The following is an 18,199-nucleotide window of genomic DNA, read 5'->3' on the forward strand; positions in this document are numbered from 1 at the left end:
CAATACTCCTTTAGTCCCTGCTCCTGCAGACTAAACACACCAAATTCTTTCAATTTCTACATACAAAATAATCTTGTCTAGCACTCTCATCTTTCTTGTCTCTCTCCACTGGACTCTTTCCAACTAGCCCCCAACCTCTCTGAAGTGTGGTGCCTGAAACCAGATATAGTATCCCAGCTCAGACTTCATTAGACCTTATTAGGCCTAATTAGAGTAAAAGGTTATTTCATGTGAATTTAATGGGATATGCTTATTCATTCAGTCTAGCATGAAATATGCTTTTTCACAAAAACATGACATTATTGACCCATGATTAATTTGCCATTCACTGGAATCCGCATGTCCTTTTCCACAGAATTGCCATAACCAGTTAGGTCTCCTCCATCCTCTTTCTGTTATTTACTTGAATTCAACACCTTATATTTGCCCTAACTAATGCAAATCCTACTTATGTCACTTAATTTCAGCAACTAATTTAAATAACTTCTTGTTGTAATCTATTCCTCTGATACACTTTCAGGCTTTATAATCAATAATTACTTGTAAATGAGGTATCTATTGCATAATCCAATTTGTTTTATAAAGTATATAAATTAGCATAAAACTGACTTAAGTAAAGGCCTTCTTACTAAATCTTCCTAGGTGACAGTGAATTGTTAACAACAACCCTAGTACAAAAAACTCTTGTAGATCCATTTAAACTATGCTTTCTACATTGGCTATGAAAATGTCAAAAGCAGACTTTACCAAAAGCCCCTTTGGTAAAGTCTTTTGTGTCACTTTTCCAGCTTCTATGTTCACAAGTCAATTATTCTGTGTGAATCAAAACATTCTGTCACAGAAGAAACTGTTTGATAGGATTTATCTTTCACGGTATTTCCCCTTCTCTCTGAAATTGTGTATTAAAATAAAAGCATTCTTGAATTGAGAAAGATGTATAGAAACTATTTTTCCACAGAATAAACATTAAAAACAATTAAAATGCATATTTCAATTTGTGAAGATCTTCCTGTTTTTGCCATAAACCATGTTATCTTACACATCAAATAGATCACAGGAATATGTAGTTGTCCTTATCCAATTTTATTTCCTTTAACAGAAATGCATACTTATTCCAGATACATTCCCTGCATCTAAATTAGGATCCTGAATTAAAAGCCAATGAAAATTGGCTTTTATTCTTTTACAGACTTTGGTGAATTCTGGATCAGTCCAGTGGTGAATGGAAATTCTTTCCCCAGCTGTTACATTTTATTGCAAGCACTGCTGTCCTACACACTCAGACAGAAGTAGTAGGTCGTTAAGTAGTCTATTTTTACGTACAGGTTATGCTACATAAATGATATAAAAGGCTAATGATGGACACACGTTGGACTAGGTTTTCCAAAGACACACTGATGCCACCACGCAAGGCAACTCTTCAAAGAGAAAGAGCCAGAATTCACAAACTTGATGGAAGTCCTGATACTAATCTATTAAATATCACATATATTAATCTAAACCACATAATTTCATTGGTCTGATCTTTAATATTGTACTTGATGTTACAAATAAATTAAAGCTTTAATATTTAATTGATAAAATTTTCCCATTTCAATGTAAAATTAACAGTAGGTTTAAAGTAAAAAGAGTTTTGTAGAGGCAACAGTTTTCTTTAACTTCATCAAGATTATAATTTTATAAGAGTAGAGAAATGTGTAAACATAAATATTCATGATTTTCTTCTGTACACATCTGTGTAAATTGGTTGATATAATTTACTATAGAAACATTGTTTGTTTATGCTACACACAGTTCTATGCTGCCATCACGTAGTAGTTCATTCATCTTTCGAAGAGTGAGAATTATGCATTTTGCATTCTAACCCCCAGTATGTCCATTGCCAGCAGTGGAGAATCAGACTCACAGTGTCAGCAATCTAAAATTACACTTCAGAACAAGATTATAAATAATCAAAAATCAGTGTATTATTTTCATATCATAATCACCAAATGCATAAAGGTCATGATCCATGCCAACCAAAATCAATGACTGTTTTCCCATTGACTTAGCTGAAATTCACTTGCAGTTTCCAGACCCTGTAGATTCCCATTTTAGGTTTACAATTTTGTTACAGCATGAGGAGTTAAAAAGCACGTGGTATCAGAGCTTCAGAGTGAGAAGTAAAGCCTCTAAGTCTTTCTGGGCCTCTTTATCCTGAAAGAAACAGACAATCATGCATCAACTTAGATAGGATAAATCCCTTCATTCGCCTAATACTTGCCTATCCACATTTCTTTACTCACAACAGACATAACACAAAACTGCAACAGCCACAAAATATAAAGACCGCATAGTAAGTTAATTTATCAGTGAATACAAAAATAAAGTGAAAACAAGAGCCAGGTGGCAGCCCTCCCTTTACAGCTCTGTTAAAGCACTTAAAATGTTAGCTGACAAATAGCCTTCTCAACAGACCAGTAAGCTTTTCAGCTTGGGATATAACTTTTATTGGTGTACTTTGCATAAAGTATTGCCTTCCTTTATACCTGACATAATCTTGCAACCCAACTGCGTTCAGTTTTTTCTAAACATATTTCTGTGATGTTTGCGAACGATTTATTATGAAACTAAGAAGAAAACATTGGGAAATGTAATTAATGACATAGGTTAGATTGTGGTTTCAGTGCATACAGCCATACCTACCTGTAATAGCCACCACGGACTGACTACACCCTCAATATCTTCCAGACCAGTGTTGGTGGGCTCTGCCTACGCTACTGGGCTCTGGGAAGAGTGGAGCCGATGGGGGAGCAACAAGGAAGTGATCTGCTGTGCTCAGAGCCAACACTATATTGCACCTCCTGAGGCAGAAGGGAAAGGCTTCTTTTAGGCCAGTGTTAAGTGCACAGTTTGCATGGGACTTTAAACCAAACCCAGGCCACAGACTCTCTCACAGGTAACTAGTGGCATATGTTTTGGCTATTCCATGTATGGTTGGAAAGGGGTACATGCATGGCAGTATGTAACCACAGCACAAAAACTCCATTATCCTACTTATTTTTAAATGTCCCTGGATATAATCCACTTGCTTTAGTCACTACTGCAAAACTTCTAGCTTGCAAACTGCACCTTGGTTTAAAACCACATTTCTCAAAAGTCAGCACCTGATACCTGAAGGTTGGTAAGAGTTCAAACACATGCACCCATGGGTACTTAACAGTGCAAGTGAAAAGTACCTGCACATCATAGATTTTATGCAAGTATTTCCAATGACAGGGACCAGTAGTGACAATGCCACAGGCAATTCTGAAAGAAAATACTGTAGACAGTCAATGAAGTAATCACTGAATTTCAGGATCACTTCATTATCCAATCAACCAAAGAGCTGGAACAAAATACAGGACATTTTAAAATATATTTTATGGGTGAAGAAATTCCTGCTTCTCTTTATTTTGCTTAGTTGTCTAAAATGTCATGGAATAACAGAGAAGAATATTGAGATGATAGAAACCATATGCCAGACATGTCAAACTACATTATATTATTGGTCTGGATTAAGGCATTAATACATTAGCTGGACACTTCTCTTGGAGTCACTGCCTTACTCCTACTGGCAACAATAGGCTAAACTATCTGCCTAATCATTTATCAGAGGCCTTAAAAGGCACACACTGCAAAGCCAGCAAGCTCTTGCCAAAATACTCTAACAGAAGGAAATGTCACACTGAATTCCGCACCCCTTAAACTCCACGTCACTACTGGCTGCCTGGAGCACCAACCCATTGCTTTCAATAAAAATTGGAAAACTCTAAATTTGTATCAATATCTTGCTTAAATCAGGGAAAATAAACTCTTTCCTGTACTGACTGTGGTCGACTTGTGAAAATGATTCTAAACTCCATTAAACAAAAAAGTAAAAAGCCAGATATTGTCCCATGGTATTCAGAAATGGACAAGTTTCATTTTATCTGGTTCTACTCTTTTGACACTTTTCTAAGCTGAAAATTGTAAAGATGCAGGTTTTCTCATATCTGAATGATATTCAGCATTTCATGGGACTCTTTACTTACTTTGCAGGATACAGCATTTAAAAAATATATCTCCAAACAACTTTGTATAATTGTCTCTCTGCTTAGAAGTGAAGGATTGTATTGGGCAATGAGCTTTAAAAGTCGCAAAGGTCTCAGAAATATTGGGCAATCTTCCCTGAATCTTCCTTTGGGCTTAGGAAAAAGAATGGAACAAACCCATGACTGTTCTAAGAACTGTCTGGAGAAGAAACTGCAAACGTGCAAAGCGTTCTACCTCTGGTTTGCCAGTTCTAAACAAGATTACATCAGTAAAAGCAGGAATTATTATTGTTGCAAACTACTTAACTGGCTGAATTAATTGAGCCCACAGCTTCCAGTCAATAAGAACTCATATGGCAAAAGCATTGAAAAAATCAGTAATGGTATTAAAAACAAGGCTGAGAATGGTCAGTGAAGGGAACTATGATGTCACCTTTGAATAGAGTCCTTCCAGACCAAGAGGTGTGTCACTCTAAAAGGAGAGAGAAGCTAGGATTCTGTTCAGTGCACCAGTTTCCAGGTTTAAGGGTGAAAACTTCATTAATGCCCAAAGCTTGACTGTTAATGGAAAGACAAAGCCATAAATCCTCTATTTGGCCAACTCTCTTCCTTGTTGATTTCTGGGTCTGTGGCTTTCTGAAAATGAACAGTAAGGTTGGCTTTTTTTTTTTTAATTATTTTTAAGACAGGCAGGCTCTGATCTCCCTTTAGAATGTGGCAGGCAGAGGAAGAGGTGCAAGTCGTAGGAAGAATGCAATATATTTGCGTCAGTCCCATTTGTTCACCCTGAGGCTTAGTTCAGCACTGACTGAATACGCCATTTTCAACCTTGACTTTCTACTGTCAAGGCTTGCATTTATTAAACACTTATATCATTTTCAGAGTTGAATAGGAGTTCAAAATGTTCTGCAAACTGCTACACAAAAGGTATTCAAATTACAGGGTCAGAGATTGTATTTTTCCTTCTTCCTATTTAGTTGCTTTTATGTTTCATCATTCACAGGAGATATTCACATGAAAAAACAGACCTAGGAGGCCAGGGACTGAACAGGGGAAGAGAGGGAGTTGAAAATAAGCGCAAGAAGGAAGACAGAGCTGGTGGGAAAAAGAGAATGTTAGCTTAACTGGAAGTAGTCCACATTTTGACAGTTCATTTCTGCTGAAAAAAATTTACCAATAAATATACATATACACACAGACTTACACACATAAATGTGCATGTAAAAATTAAATGGCAATTAAAGCAAAGACAGAAAGATAGTGATTTTACATCTCTGACAATTATTTCCTTATGCACTGAACACACTCAACCCAGGCACTGCACATGTGTGCACTTGTTGACAAAGTCCCAACTGTCAACAGAGAACGATACACCCCCATGACCATAACCAAAATGGTTACACCAGCCAACAAAAACATAATTGTATGCAACCACTGCCAAATCCCAAACTGACATGCATCCTGTAGGGTTTCATTGAAGTCAGCGGGGCAGATTGGTATATTAAACGAGCTGAGCTGCAAGGGTGGTCCAAAGCTGTACTCTGATACGCAGTAACAGCAATGAGGTGCTGAGAGACACTCCTGCTTTCGGGTACAGCTGTATCATTCCCTTGCAGCTCCAGGAGAAATCCTGGACTGTAACAGAAGAGACTCCCACACATGCACAAGGATTGTCAATTAGAGAGCAAAAGCTCTTGTGGACAATATAAATCACACAAAGCTAAACGCTATCCCTTCTCAGGTTCATGATCAACTCTCACAGATGATGTGACTGTAGTGGGCACTAAAAATTGCATAATACCATTTTTTCCCCTTAGATATTTCGATACACAATGCAATCACCCACTTGCCAGTTTCTAAATGACTGCTGTATGTCACAAGTTAGGGCATTTTATGTTCTTTCACATTTTTAGTATCTGCCTCTGGGGATTAATCATAACTTCTCAAGGCCTTTAGGATTAAGGCAAGCACAGCTTTAAAATATGTAGCTGATAATAATTACACATTTTTGGAAATTACTTCAAGTAGAGGGAAAAAATACCCTTTAACATCCAGAAGTCTGTGAATAAACAGTTCAGCTAGTTCAAGGACTGCTGTTCAAAAGTTAGAAAACAGCAGAATACAATCTAGAATAATAAACAGTCATGTAAAATTTTTATCCACTAGTTCTTTTCTAATTTAAAAGACTAAGTTTCACCTATAATCTGGCTTTCTTTTACTATTGTACACAATGTGGAGCTTTTGGTGTTCAAGACATTCCCCTCCTTCTCTTTCTGTCTGGCTGCTGCCCCTACCATGATGGGACCTACAGCTTTTCTTTCTGCACAGTTATTGCTGAAACAGCTTGAACACAATCATGCCCAGGTACAGCCCCTTCAGAAAGATGCCTGTCGAGGCTTTCCTTCACCCTGCATATTGAGTCCAAGACCATATATTTCAAGATCCTAGAGGCATAATTTGACCCAGCTAAACTACAAAAATTAAAAATAGGTTTTTGCAATCCTGCAGTGCACCACCACCTCTGTGAACATTTCTCCCACTCTGCCCCTGCATCATGCCCCTGCCCCGCATGCCAGCAGAGGAGATAACACTCCGCACCTTGAGGAATCATCAGCTGATCAGTCTTGTGGTACCAAGAGCTATGCTAAACCTGTGTTACCTTTGATAGAATGTTGAAATGAATGCTTTGTGATAGACAGTTTAATCACAAATATGATAAGCTTGGTATTCATCAGGATAGACTTTATCCTTATGTATGAAACTATGACACCACAAAAATAATCGTCATCACTTTTTGGAATTGTTTTTGGAGGGAGAGAAAGAATAAGCAGACAGTGCAAACAAACCTTTTGGCAAAGCTTAAAAAACATGCAGATAGAAAATTGGTCTAATCACTAAGATAGAGAAATATAGACTGTATTCTTTGAAGTGCAAATATAGGCAGTTTCAAATTCTTTTAGCAACTCTTTATCAAACGTCTCATTTTCCCCCAGCATTTTACAGATTAAAATCTGATCTCTTTCTAATGAGATTTTAAAAAGTGTATTCCCTGAGCTTGAAGCACTCACATTGAGAGTATACAAAACGACTAATCAAGGAATAATTTTTTAAGTATATTCAAAAGATATTTTATTTTTTGGTTGGTGGTAGCTATCAGAAAATTCTTGTTCAACTCCACGAACAGTATTAGAAGGAAAACAATAGCTTAGAATTTAAAATTAACACAAATCTGACACTTCCATTATTTTGCAATTGAAACACCATCAACTTTTGCTGGTCATTTGGAAAACAAATGTGCATAAAATCTAAAGCAACAAGTATGCTCTGAAAAGAATGGCATTTTGTATTAAGATGAAGATGTTGAGAAAAGAAAACGTTCTGTTTGATGAGCAAACAAAAACATTTTTATAAGGTTAAACCATATTATTCACATAGTTTCAATTGGTAGTTTTTTCACAAACAAGTCATAATTCATACCCTTCACTTTAAAAGCAAAAGAAAATTACTTTTTTCTCTTCAAAAACTTACTTAGAAGGACAGATTACCACAGCAGCTTCAAATGATATCTGTTGGAAATATCACAGCAAGGACTGCTACATATGGTGGCTAGAGTAATATTTCTTGAAGAATCTTGAAAATCCAGATAAACAAATGGTTTGTTGTAATAGGAACAGCTGATGGGTGCTGAAGTTTATACTCTGACCTCCCTTCCATCCCCCTGTAACTCCTACTCTTTTCCTTACTGACAATATTAAAAATGAAATTAATAACCAGGGAGATTATGGTGATGTAAAAAAAAAGTGTAAGAAAATCGTATGGGCATGATTTCTCCTCAGCAGTTGCAATCCTGTGTATACATTCAGCCATTGTTCCTGCCTATTATTACATTTACCTCCTGTTCCACATGAGTTTCAGATGTCACTGAGGCTGAAGGCAGAGTCTTTAACAAGTCTCTGCTTCCTGCCATTCTACACCTGTAAGAAGTGAATGCCATAGTGATCAATTTCTGTAACATCTAAATCTCTCTCACTTGTTAATTTCAATTCTGAATTGCCATAATTTGTACTTGCTGGGAAGGACCGAGTGTTTTAAATCACCAATAATTTTGTAAAAGTCTAAGCTTCAGGGAAGTTTTTATCTGCATTTTAAGTAAGACTTTCAGTAACTCTCAGTGCAAATAGATTTCCTTTGCATTTTTCCTGCTTTGCTGTCTTCATCTCTTCCAAGACTATACTTTTTGTAAGGTAACTGCTGCTTTATACATTCATTTTTTAAAAAGAGACCGGAGATTTTAACCTCTTTCTCTGCTAGGCTGTTAATTCCTTTGTGGTGAGCTTACTGATCCTACAAGCAGAGAGTTCACTCTCATACCCACGCTTGTCACCAGATACAAGAAAAAATTTCTTGATTATTATACTTTATAATACTACATTGAGACTTGAATTTTCTTCAAGTTCCAGCCTTGAAAGTACCCAACAATCTTTGTTACAAACAAGAAATTAGTGTCTTATTCCCCTTACAAGCAAAGCACCATGTGTTTAACCACGCGCACACACACGCACACATGTTTTGCCTTCCTATATGCAAGACAGACACTCGTGTTTTCAAAATTAAATTTCATTTTTGTCTTCAAATTTAAAAAAAGTAATCTTGTTCCATCTCAGTAGTATATCACATCTGGTTTCAACAGCCCTTCATGTAGTCACACTCACCAAGGCTTTGAGCACACTACAAAGTAACGTGTCTCAGTAAGGGTAACACAACATCCACTAGATGAATAGAACAGCTGTGAAGCACTTCACAATAACTCACAGCAGCCCTGAACATTAGGATCTCTTTTACTGAAGGGGCAAATATTTCCCAGGACCCTGAGGTTATCCACCTGGATAGCAACTAGAGAAAAACTGGACAATTTAATGTCCCATGCACCTCCAGCAGTGAAGCACCACTCTACAGTATGACAGTATTTACGGCCAAGGAAGAACTGTATGATTCATTGGAGGTTTTTGTTTAGAGTAGAGAGGATAGAAAAAGGTCTCTTAAGTTGCACTGTTACACCAGTTTTGTTTTTCCAGATGTAATTTTCACCAAAACTCACATATTTCCTTTTAAAATAAAAATAATGCATAGACTGTTAGGTTAAAAATGTGCCAAACTATTTTTAAAAACTGTCCTAATTTTAAAAATCATCCTGTAACTCTTAAATTACAGGACTTACAGGAGTTGTTCAAGCAGAACTGTTTCTTCTTTTACAATTTCTGTGGTAACCTTTTTAAGACTTATAAAAGGGTTGAAACTGGCCATCTGATCTTTTTTTCTTTAACAAGAATTAGCTATGTTTGGAAGCCCCTTTACCCCTTGAACTAAAACATATTCCTGTAAGTAGTAGGGCAGATGCACAGAAGGGATATTTGGATGTGATACAACATTCAAGTCAAAAATAATATCACTTAACTCAAAATGTTACACAAAATGAATCCTAGAGAAAGGGTCAAAGAAGTGTCCTGAGTTACAGCAGCTGAGAATTTGACCCGAGGATTAAAATGAGCTATGGGCTACTTTACTGGTGCCAAGCACCTCTGGTTCCCCGAAGTCACTGGAAACTGTGGATGCTCAGAAGCAATATAAAGTAAACCACTGTCTATGATTATTTTTCTGCAGGATGATTTGTATCATGAAATACTATACATTTCCTCAATGTGGCACCTTTCCAGCAGCTTTGTCTCTCAGTCTGCTCCTGATTTTATGCCTTTATACAAATACATGTTTCTCAATAGGAGCCAACATTTAAAAACAATAAAGGAATTCCCCTGCTTGAAGAAAGAGAGAAAACTCACATGATTACACTTGGGAATGATGGGTTTCACATGACTCTGACAACATACCATGCTGCTGACAATCTTGAGATCCTGTGCTGTGGCAAACTGAAAGAAATCCTGACTGCTGCTGACCTGTGCTTTTTGTTTCAGACCACGAACCTCATCTTCTACAAGGCTGTAGTCAATTCAGGCACTTTATCAGCATCCATTTATTGCTGTCTCCCTAATGTCTCCTTAGTCTTATCACAATCTCTTCCCTCCCTTAAACTAATCTGACTAAATGTTATTTCTACGTACAGCTCCAAGCCCCGAACCACTTCATTTCCAACATGATTTTCCAAAAATCACTAACAGTCCTTCTCTAACACAATAACCAAAACAACATGTAATACTTGAATTCAGATGGGATCTGAGGTAACAGCATCAGCAGACTTTGTGTTCCAGATCTTCATATCACAGTAATTCCTTTCAGTGTGCACTTGGTTTTACCCTGTGCTGACTGCTTGGTTGGTTTTTTTAAATCAAATTACTTACTATTGTCCTAATGCCATATTTTTCTGGACTCTTTTTTCTAAACTTCACTCAAAACACATCACAAGTAAACAAGATAAAGGAGACAAATCTGTGATATCTATAGAATTAGTCAAAACAGAACAGGTCAAATCATCTTGTCTTCTTCACATTGACAGAAGATTTTTGGGGCCCAGTTGACGCTCTTTCTTCTTTTCACTAACCAGTATCATTCTTACTCTCATGACCATCATGAGACCAAATTGCTTGCCAGAATACATACACCTACCCCTCAGACTGCTCCTGAATTCCTGCTCTCACCTCAGGGTTACCCCTCCTTCTCAAGTCTGCTAATACTTAAGAAATGTGATGGGGTATTAAACAGGCAATTTATAGCAGTCTTTCCTATGTCCCATAATAGGCAAGCTGAAGGTATATTTTAACAGTAAGTAAATAATAAAGCAGAGTTAAAATATTGCTTATGTCATATCTGTACCAATACATATTTAAAGAAACCCTGAACTTAAGCAATGATTACTTAATTTATGATTGGTACATACTGTAACCTGGGCCAAAAAATAAGGCCACCCAGGAGCAGTGAGGCATACAGTGGACTTTCTTCCCAGCAGGAACACTTGACATAAACATGTTAGTGCTCCACACACAGCATTTATTGTCAATCAAGTTACAGAGCTATTTAATGGTCTTTAACTTCAAAGAATTAAATGGGATAGGGCCAATTCGTCTCTGAGATCACCTCTCTCTCTGTACCACATCTGCTGTGCTCAAAGGGGGTCCCTTAGGCTGACAAAGCTCAGGTTTGAACTTGTCACACTCTAGGATGGTAAGATGTTTCCAATCATAGGTTAGTCATTACGGAACTTGCTTCAGAGATCAGACAGAGTGAACCTTCTTGCCATGACTTGGTTTATATTTGAGAAATTAAATAACTTAAAATCTCTCAAATATTGGTAGAAATATTGTGTTCACATATATAAAAACACTCTGAAGGGCCTAAAGAGGAATCTAATAATCTCTTAGAACAACCTACGTTCCAGCAGATGTAACTGGAAGAACTGTGCCTCTTAACTGCACAGTGGTTGAAGACAAAGGTTACCTTGAATAACTCATCTTCCTCTGCTGCAGCGAACATACTGTCCTTGACAAGAATCACAAACCAGAGGCTTTCAGAAGCAGAGACAGAGACTGTGGGGCAAAAATCCAGAATGCCTTCAACTCAGAAAAATGTAGGTCTGGGGCAAAATTTCAGCACAGCTATAGAGTGACACACTCAACTCCTTATGCTTGAGATGGTCTAATGAAGCGGGTTGAATTACAAAGAGTGCAATTCAGTTTCTGATACAGACAAGTCCCTGACAGTTCCCTAAACAAAGATTTTTTAAAAGCTGTTGATACAGACAACTGTAATGAGACAACCTAGAGTGGAGGAAAAAGGAAGGTTCTGTGTTCAGAGGAAAAACTGAAACATTATGTTATTACCGACAGTGCAGTAATGGATGCCAAAGACAAGAGAGCAGTCACAAGGGAATAAGTTATCACTCTCAATACCTACCTCATTAGTAACTGAGAGAATTGACAGCGCAGAATCACAGTACTTCAGTGCATTGTTTTTCTGGCCAAGATCTTTATAGCACTGAGAAGAAAAAACATTTTGTTTCCAATCAGACCACTGTAGGAATACCAGAGTCTACAAATCATTATTTTTAAAAGAACTTGGTTACCTTTGCCAAATACACATAATTGCATTTGGAATATCCTGGATGCATTTCTTCTGCCTAGATAATAAAAAACAGGAAAGAAAATAGACTTAAAACTTGTGTGATGGGATTTATGTGGTCTGCATAACATTTTTAGTAATGCACTACACTTCCTCAAACATCAGACGGAATCGTCCCTACTGTGTGTAATGCAATCTGTTTAGCAATTCAAAAAAAAGAAAACAAGAAAACCCCAAACTCAAACCCTAGACCAAGCACAATAGGTGCTGACATTGAACACATAAAAATATTCTGTACTCCTTGCTTTCCTCTCTCTCAAATGCTTTGTAAAGACATCAGGTCATTCTGTACAAGATTTATCAGATACATGCACCTTTTTGAATGACACTGCTCTCTCTAGATTATTAATAATTATTTCCTCGTCAAAGAAATTAGAAAGCAACCAACCATTCACACTTTGCATAACGAGTACTGGGTTAATCAACTTTACAATTATTTCTCTTCCACGGACCCGTACCATCTAGTTCTGGGTACACATTTCTTTTCACACTACTATCTTCTGAAAAGTTCAGGTTGTTAAAAAAGTTCAAGAATGTCTTCCTTTTAAAACACACCAAGGACATAGAAGCTTGCAAGATGAGTAAAAAACCTTACCAACTATCTACTAGCCAAGAAGCAGTTTTAATCAACAAACAGCTTCTGGAGAGAAAAATTACATCAGTGAAATTTACAGTAGCTGTAATCCTTGGACCAAAACAATGCTGCTTTCACCACAACCCTGTAGAATCAAACAATTGAAAAAGAAACCCAAACAGTTGTCTTTTAGACAGTAATTTAATTTTTGTTGCAGAAGATGACTTAAAACCACAGTCACTCTGCAGCCCACCACAAAATGCCCTGAAGCTAAAGTGAATGTTTCAAATTATTCCTACCACTTTTGGAATGTGACCTTAAAGACAAAATCTCTTAAACTGAGAAGATGGCAATGTATTGCACCGTCCAAAATTCAGGAGACCATTCCATCTTTAAATAGACTAAGAACAGAGAAAACAAGCACTGCTGAAAGTGACCAAAATATGCCTGTCCAATCCTTTGAGAAACTTTCTGAAAGTAATTGTAAGGATGGAAGTTTATGCTTTGAATTCAGTCAAGTGAAAAACTTGTACACTTTTCAGCTCCAGAAGCAGAACTGATTCCTATAGAAGACACTGAAAGATAGATTTATTTTATTCATGTGGTGTTTTCTCATAACTGTGTGTTCAAGTAGAATGCCCAGGAACATGGACCTGTATGACATAGTCTTCTTTTCTGATTCACTACAAAGGTAATTTCATCTCCACAAATAAGAAGCGCTTCTACTGAAATTCAACAAAAAAAAGCTTCAGATCAGAAAAAGAAAAGCATCACAATGTTTAAGTTTTCCTTGCCCATGTTAACCCTTCTACAGAAATGGGCAAATCATCAATTATCACTATGATCAATTTGTTTCAATAGCATATATAACTAATCTATATCCATCTCACATTATATTCAGTAACTATTAACCATGTCAAGTAATTGAAGAATCCTCAAAACAAAAGAAAGAAAGGTGCTAGCCAGTCATCTCCAAACTAATTTTAAAACAGAAAAGAAAAGATATTTTATTAGAAAGCTCAGTGGTGTTTAGAAGAGCCCTGGATTTATAGCTACTGAACGCAATCTGTTCAACAGACTTCTTGACAAGAGTCACATACAGCAGCTGGTAAACAGCCACAAAGGAAAACCGTTGGCCAGGGCGTACCTTAAGGAAATTCTGCAGTGCTTCTTCTACTGTTGAAGTTGGTGGAGTCCCAAAGAGAGCAGTAGCTACCTTCTTTTCAATCCAAGACAACTGAGCTACCTGTAATAAAAAAATTAAATTAAAAAGTCAGATGTCTTCAGGGCTGCCTCTCAGTTTTACAGTAAATACTGTCTTGTGCACTGTACTACTTACATGACGTACTTTGCAAAAGAACCTGTAAAGGAATGCTTTATACTGCAAACTTGCCAGCTAAAAGCAGTCTTTTGGATTTTGGATTCCGTTAACAGGAAAATGTGCACATATGACAAAACACCAAGATCCTTGATACATGGATTATTCCCATATAAAAAGCTTAAACTACATTTTAGGTTTCATAAGACCTTGCCTGGTTTTAAAACTGAAGGCTAGAAATAGTGCTTGAAACTTGTTAAGGTTTTCAAGAGAAAGTTTAGCATGATAGTCTACGTACTTGACAACTTTTCAACATTATGAAAAGCTGTTGCTACAGTAAAAATGTAAGTGCTTTTGGTGCTGGTATAACAAGTTCATTTATTACACAGAAGCTGGTGACAGCCACGGTTAAAAAATAGGTTTCGTTTTTTTCTCTTCAAATCTGACAAATAACGCTTGCCTAAGACCTCTTCTCATTTCAGCAAGATGGACTGCTGAGAAAGGACTTTAGGGAACTGTCATATTCCCACACAACACACATGACTTCTTCCCTTACATATACGTCTGACAGAAACTGCTCTGGTTACTGCCATAAGGTACTTGGCTACATCACCCCAACACGGCAAAACACACCTCACATCTATAACAAAGGGCGGAGTTGCTAGGAAATGCAACGTAAGAGCAGAGCCTGTTTAAATGGAGAAGTGAAGCCACTTTCCTTTGGACACTTCTACCACATCTGTAAAGAAAAATCAGGACTTTTTTCCTTTCCATAAGTATTTGAACCACTGCACTGATGGCTCCTGTCACTGAGTACAACTGAGTTGAAAAATGGGAAAAAAACAAGGTTCTGTATTTTCTGGCCTGATCTATGCAGAGGCAACACAGAGAAGAGATATACACAGGAAAAGAAAGAGATCCCCTCATTAGAGACCTGGAGATGAAATATGAGCCACATATGGACATCTCTTTTCAGAAGAGCTGCAATTCAAATAACAGAGTTCAGCCTTGAAGTCAAGTTGGTCCTCCTGCTGTAAAAATTAAAATGGTTTTGGATAGTTTTAGATTATTCCTGCCTCATTCCCTGACTTCCCAATATCTGCAGGGCTGTTGCTGCTCCCCCGACCTTCTCCACCTAAATCCAGCAATTATCCAGTAGATGTCAGTTAATAATTGTAAAATATAAGAATCCACCCACACAGAATTATCCACAGCCATCAACTAGAATGCTTCTCTTTTGAATAGACACCAAGCTTTATGTATTTCTTGTTGCAATCTGCCCTAAAAATACCATTGCAAGAAATACAGGTCAGCATGCAACAGGAAAATTCATAGGACCATGCTTTCTAATCTGGTCCCAATGTCTCTAGCTGCATAAGAGCAACATTGCTTGGAGACAGAAGGCATCTTGGACAAGTCTGGCTGGTTGTTCAGCAGGGTCCAATGCCTTATTTGTTAAATGCTGTCAGTGAACATCTCACACAAAACCACTAAAAATGATAATCCAGAGAGAAACAATATTAAGAAAATAAAGCTTTTGCTTTCATTCTCTCTCACATGTCCCAACTTCAAGCTTCTTCTAAGGAAATAAAGTATTTTTTACAAAAGCTCTCCAGCAATCCTAGAGTTCTTACTCACTGAAGCAACAAGGTATTTACCCCTGCAGTGCTTTCACACTGTGTTACAAACTTCAGCATACTGCCTTAAAACTTCAAATTGTAGCTATGTATATAGTTTCTTTCCACATTTCATTTCCCTCACTGTTATATAGTTTCTAGGACATATTCTGCAACAGTCATTAAAAGCATTTTTGCAATAGCGCTGTTTTCTTCATGCTAATCTCCTGATGCAGTGTTCTTTCTTCTTTTGGAAGAGAAAGGGGCTTTCTATATTTCTAGGTCCATCACATAGAGGTAGCTTACAGAGTGAGGAAGAGAGGAGAAAAAAAATAAAGGGAATGGATATGCTTACACTGTTCTCTGCAAGACCACACAACACCCTGGAGATACACAGATACAATTACCACACTCATGTCTGCTGTTATGCAACAGTGAGGAAACAAAATTGCAGTTTTTCCATGTGGAGTTATAATTAACTATTGAAAACACAAGTTCTTCCTGGCAGTTGTTTTATTTTCTTATGAGATTTAATCAGAACTGATTTACTGAGGTTTTAGTCTTTATTTTGTCTGGCATGGGTGCTGCTTTGCCCTATTCAAATTTTTAAAAAGCCCAAACATACATGCACTTGGCCATTTTTATTTTACAAATCTCACCAAGATAAAACAACGTTAAAAGTGAAATGCATGTAAGCACGTTTCACAGAAAACCACTTGCACTGAAAGGATGTTGCAGGGAGGTGGAGGTCAGTCTCTTCTCCAGATAACAAGTGATGGGACCAGAGAAAAGGGCCTCAAGTTGCACCAGGGGAGGTTTAGATTGGATATTAGGAAAAATCTCTTCACTGAAAGAATAGTCAGGGATTGGAACAGGCTGCTCAGGGAAGTGGTATAATGGCTATCCCTGGATGTGTCCAAAGATGTGTGGATGTGGCTTTTGGGGCATGGTTTAATGGTGAACATTGCAGTGTTTGGTTCTTAGAGGTCTTTTCCAACCTTCATGGTTCTATGATTCCATGACAACAGTGAGTTTTCTTTCTTTCTGTGCACTCCCTCCACCATTACACTTTGTGACTATTTCAGAGATAGTCTGAGAGTTCTCTAATGTTTTGAGTGGTGAGACTGATGTGCCAGTGGCTTGATGTATTCATTGCAGCTAACTCTAGCCATCCATAAATGAAGTGCCTAGTTTACGCAAGCTGTCCAGCTTCCTTGAGTGGTCAATACAGAGAGAGGCAATTCCATTAGGCAATTCCAATTCTCCTACATTAGCTTAGGATGAACGCTCCTCTTTTTCTCTTCTTTTTTTCCTTTAACTGCAAAAGGAGTGCAGACAATTATACTTTGTGGGTTGCTGAAGACAGTTGAGGTGAATCCCAACAGAACAGCTTAACTGTACCCCACCTGAATCTGTCTGCACCCTGCTATACTGAGGTGGGACAAATGGAAAAGAACCTGTTTTATGCAATACACAGAATTGTGTCCCAGAGCAATAATGATGAATAGGAAATTATACCCTTCCCCTCAATGCACATAAGCACAGTCTTTAATTTGAAATAACTTTATTAGAGTAAATCTTACACCACCTTCAGTGAAATGGAAACAATTCCTACTACACCACCTAACTTTATTAAGCATTCTCTGTGTGTGAGCAAGCACAGGGAACAGAAACCCTGGTCAGCACGCTCTAGTGTAGTGCAAATTTGACTTCTACAGTAAAGGTTACTCCAATAGTGCAAAGTATATCTGGAGGTCCATACAAAATCAAATATAAAGAGAGTGTAACTGTCATCAACTACAGTGGAACCATGATTTCACTTTAATGCATGTTCCAAAAGTGGTAAAGGACAGCAGAAAGTAATAAGAAAAACAGCTACTGCAGCAAGTAATAGCTACAACAACAACAACAAGAAAATTAAAGAATGAAGATTGCCTATGCCCTACAGATGATTTCCAAATGTTAAGTGAGTTTTGGTTTTTTGGTCTCCTAAACCCTGATGTCAGTCCTGTCAGCAGCCTGAAAATTCACAGGAACACTGTGTTTCCACAGAATAATGAGTTTTAATGTATTGGGTCACTCATTGCTACCCAGCTACCATACAAAGAGTTAGTCCCACTCAATCAAGAGCGAGAAAAAAGGGCCTGAGGGACCATCAGCCAACTCCTGAACTTTCTTAGGACTGGAGAGGGGTCATAATGATAGCCTGGCCTCTGCCAAGGAGAGGAGGCCACTCTTCAGTATCCCAAAGCAAACAGAGATGCTTGTCTCAACCAATCTCTCCTATAGATCTGTCAAAGAACAAGCTGTCATCCACTTATTCTACCTAAATCTCCATTAGTACTAGAGATGGAAGAAAGGTACCCACAGAGTAAAACTGCAGCTGAACATTAAGGTCATATTTAGCACTCTCCTATCAGGCCTCTTGTCCCTTTGAACAAGACTAACGCAGAAACATGGTTCTCCCTTAAATACTGGGAAAACAGATTTCCTAACATCCCTTTCTCTTCCT

General features: G+C 37.6%; 1 protein-coding gene across 4 annotated transcripts in view; it reads right to left on the bottom strand.

The window, feature by feature from the left end:
* Positions 1-1,062: 1,062 nt before the first annotated feature.
* The window catches only part of RMDN2 (regulator of microtubule dynamics 2), a 45,704-nt gene continuing 28,567 nt past the window's right edge, over positions 1,063-18,199 (bottom strand). For 3 of the 4 annotated variants that reach the window (XM_027681623.1, XM_027681622.1, XM_027681621.1), the window contains exons 8-11: positions 13,901-13,999; positions 12,124-12,177; positions 11,955-12,035; positions 1,063-2,196 (exon numbers count right to left, since the gene is read on the bottom strand). In XM_027681623.1, the coding sequence (XP_027537424.1) occupies positions 2,143-2,196; positions 11,955-12,035; positions 12,124-12,177; positions 13,901-13,999 (288 nt within the window). In that variant the 3' untranslated portion in view covers positions 1,063-2,142. Of the gene's footprint in view, positions 2,197-11,498; positions 11,588-11,954; positions 12,036-12,123; positions 12,178-13,900; positions 14,000-18,199 lie in introns of all 4 variants that reach the window. The other variant, XR_003533924.1, reaches the window with a different exon arrangement.

Source organism: Neopelma chrysocephalum, unplaced genomic scaffold (genome assembly GCF_003984885.1).
Source record: "Neopelma chrysocephalum unplaced genomic scaffold, ASM398488v2 Primary Assembly neopelma1_61, whole genome shotgun sequence".
Taxonomy (NCBI): domain Eukaryota; kingdom Metazoa; phylum Chordata; class Aves; order Passeriformes; family Pipridae; genus Neopelma; species Neopelma chrysocephalum.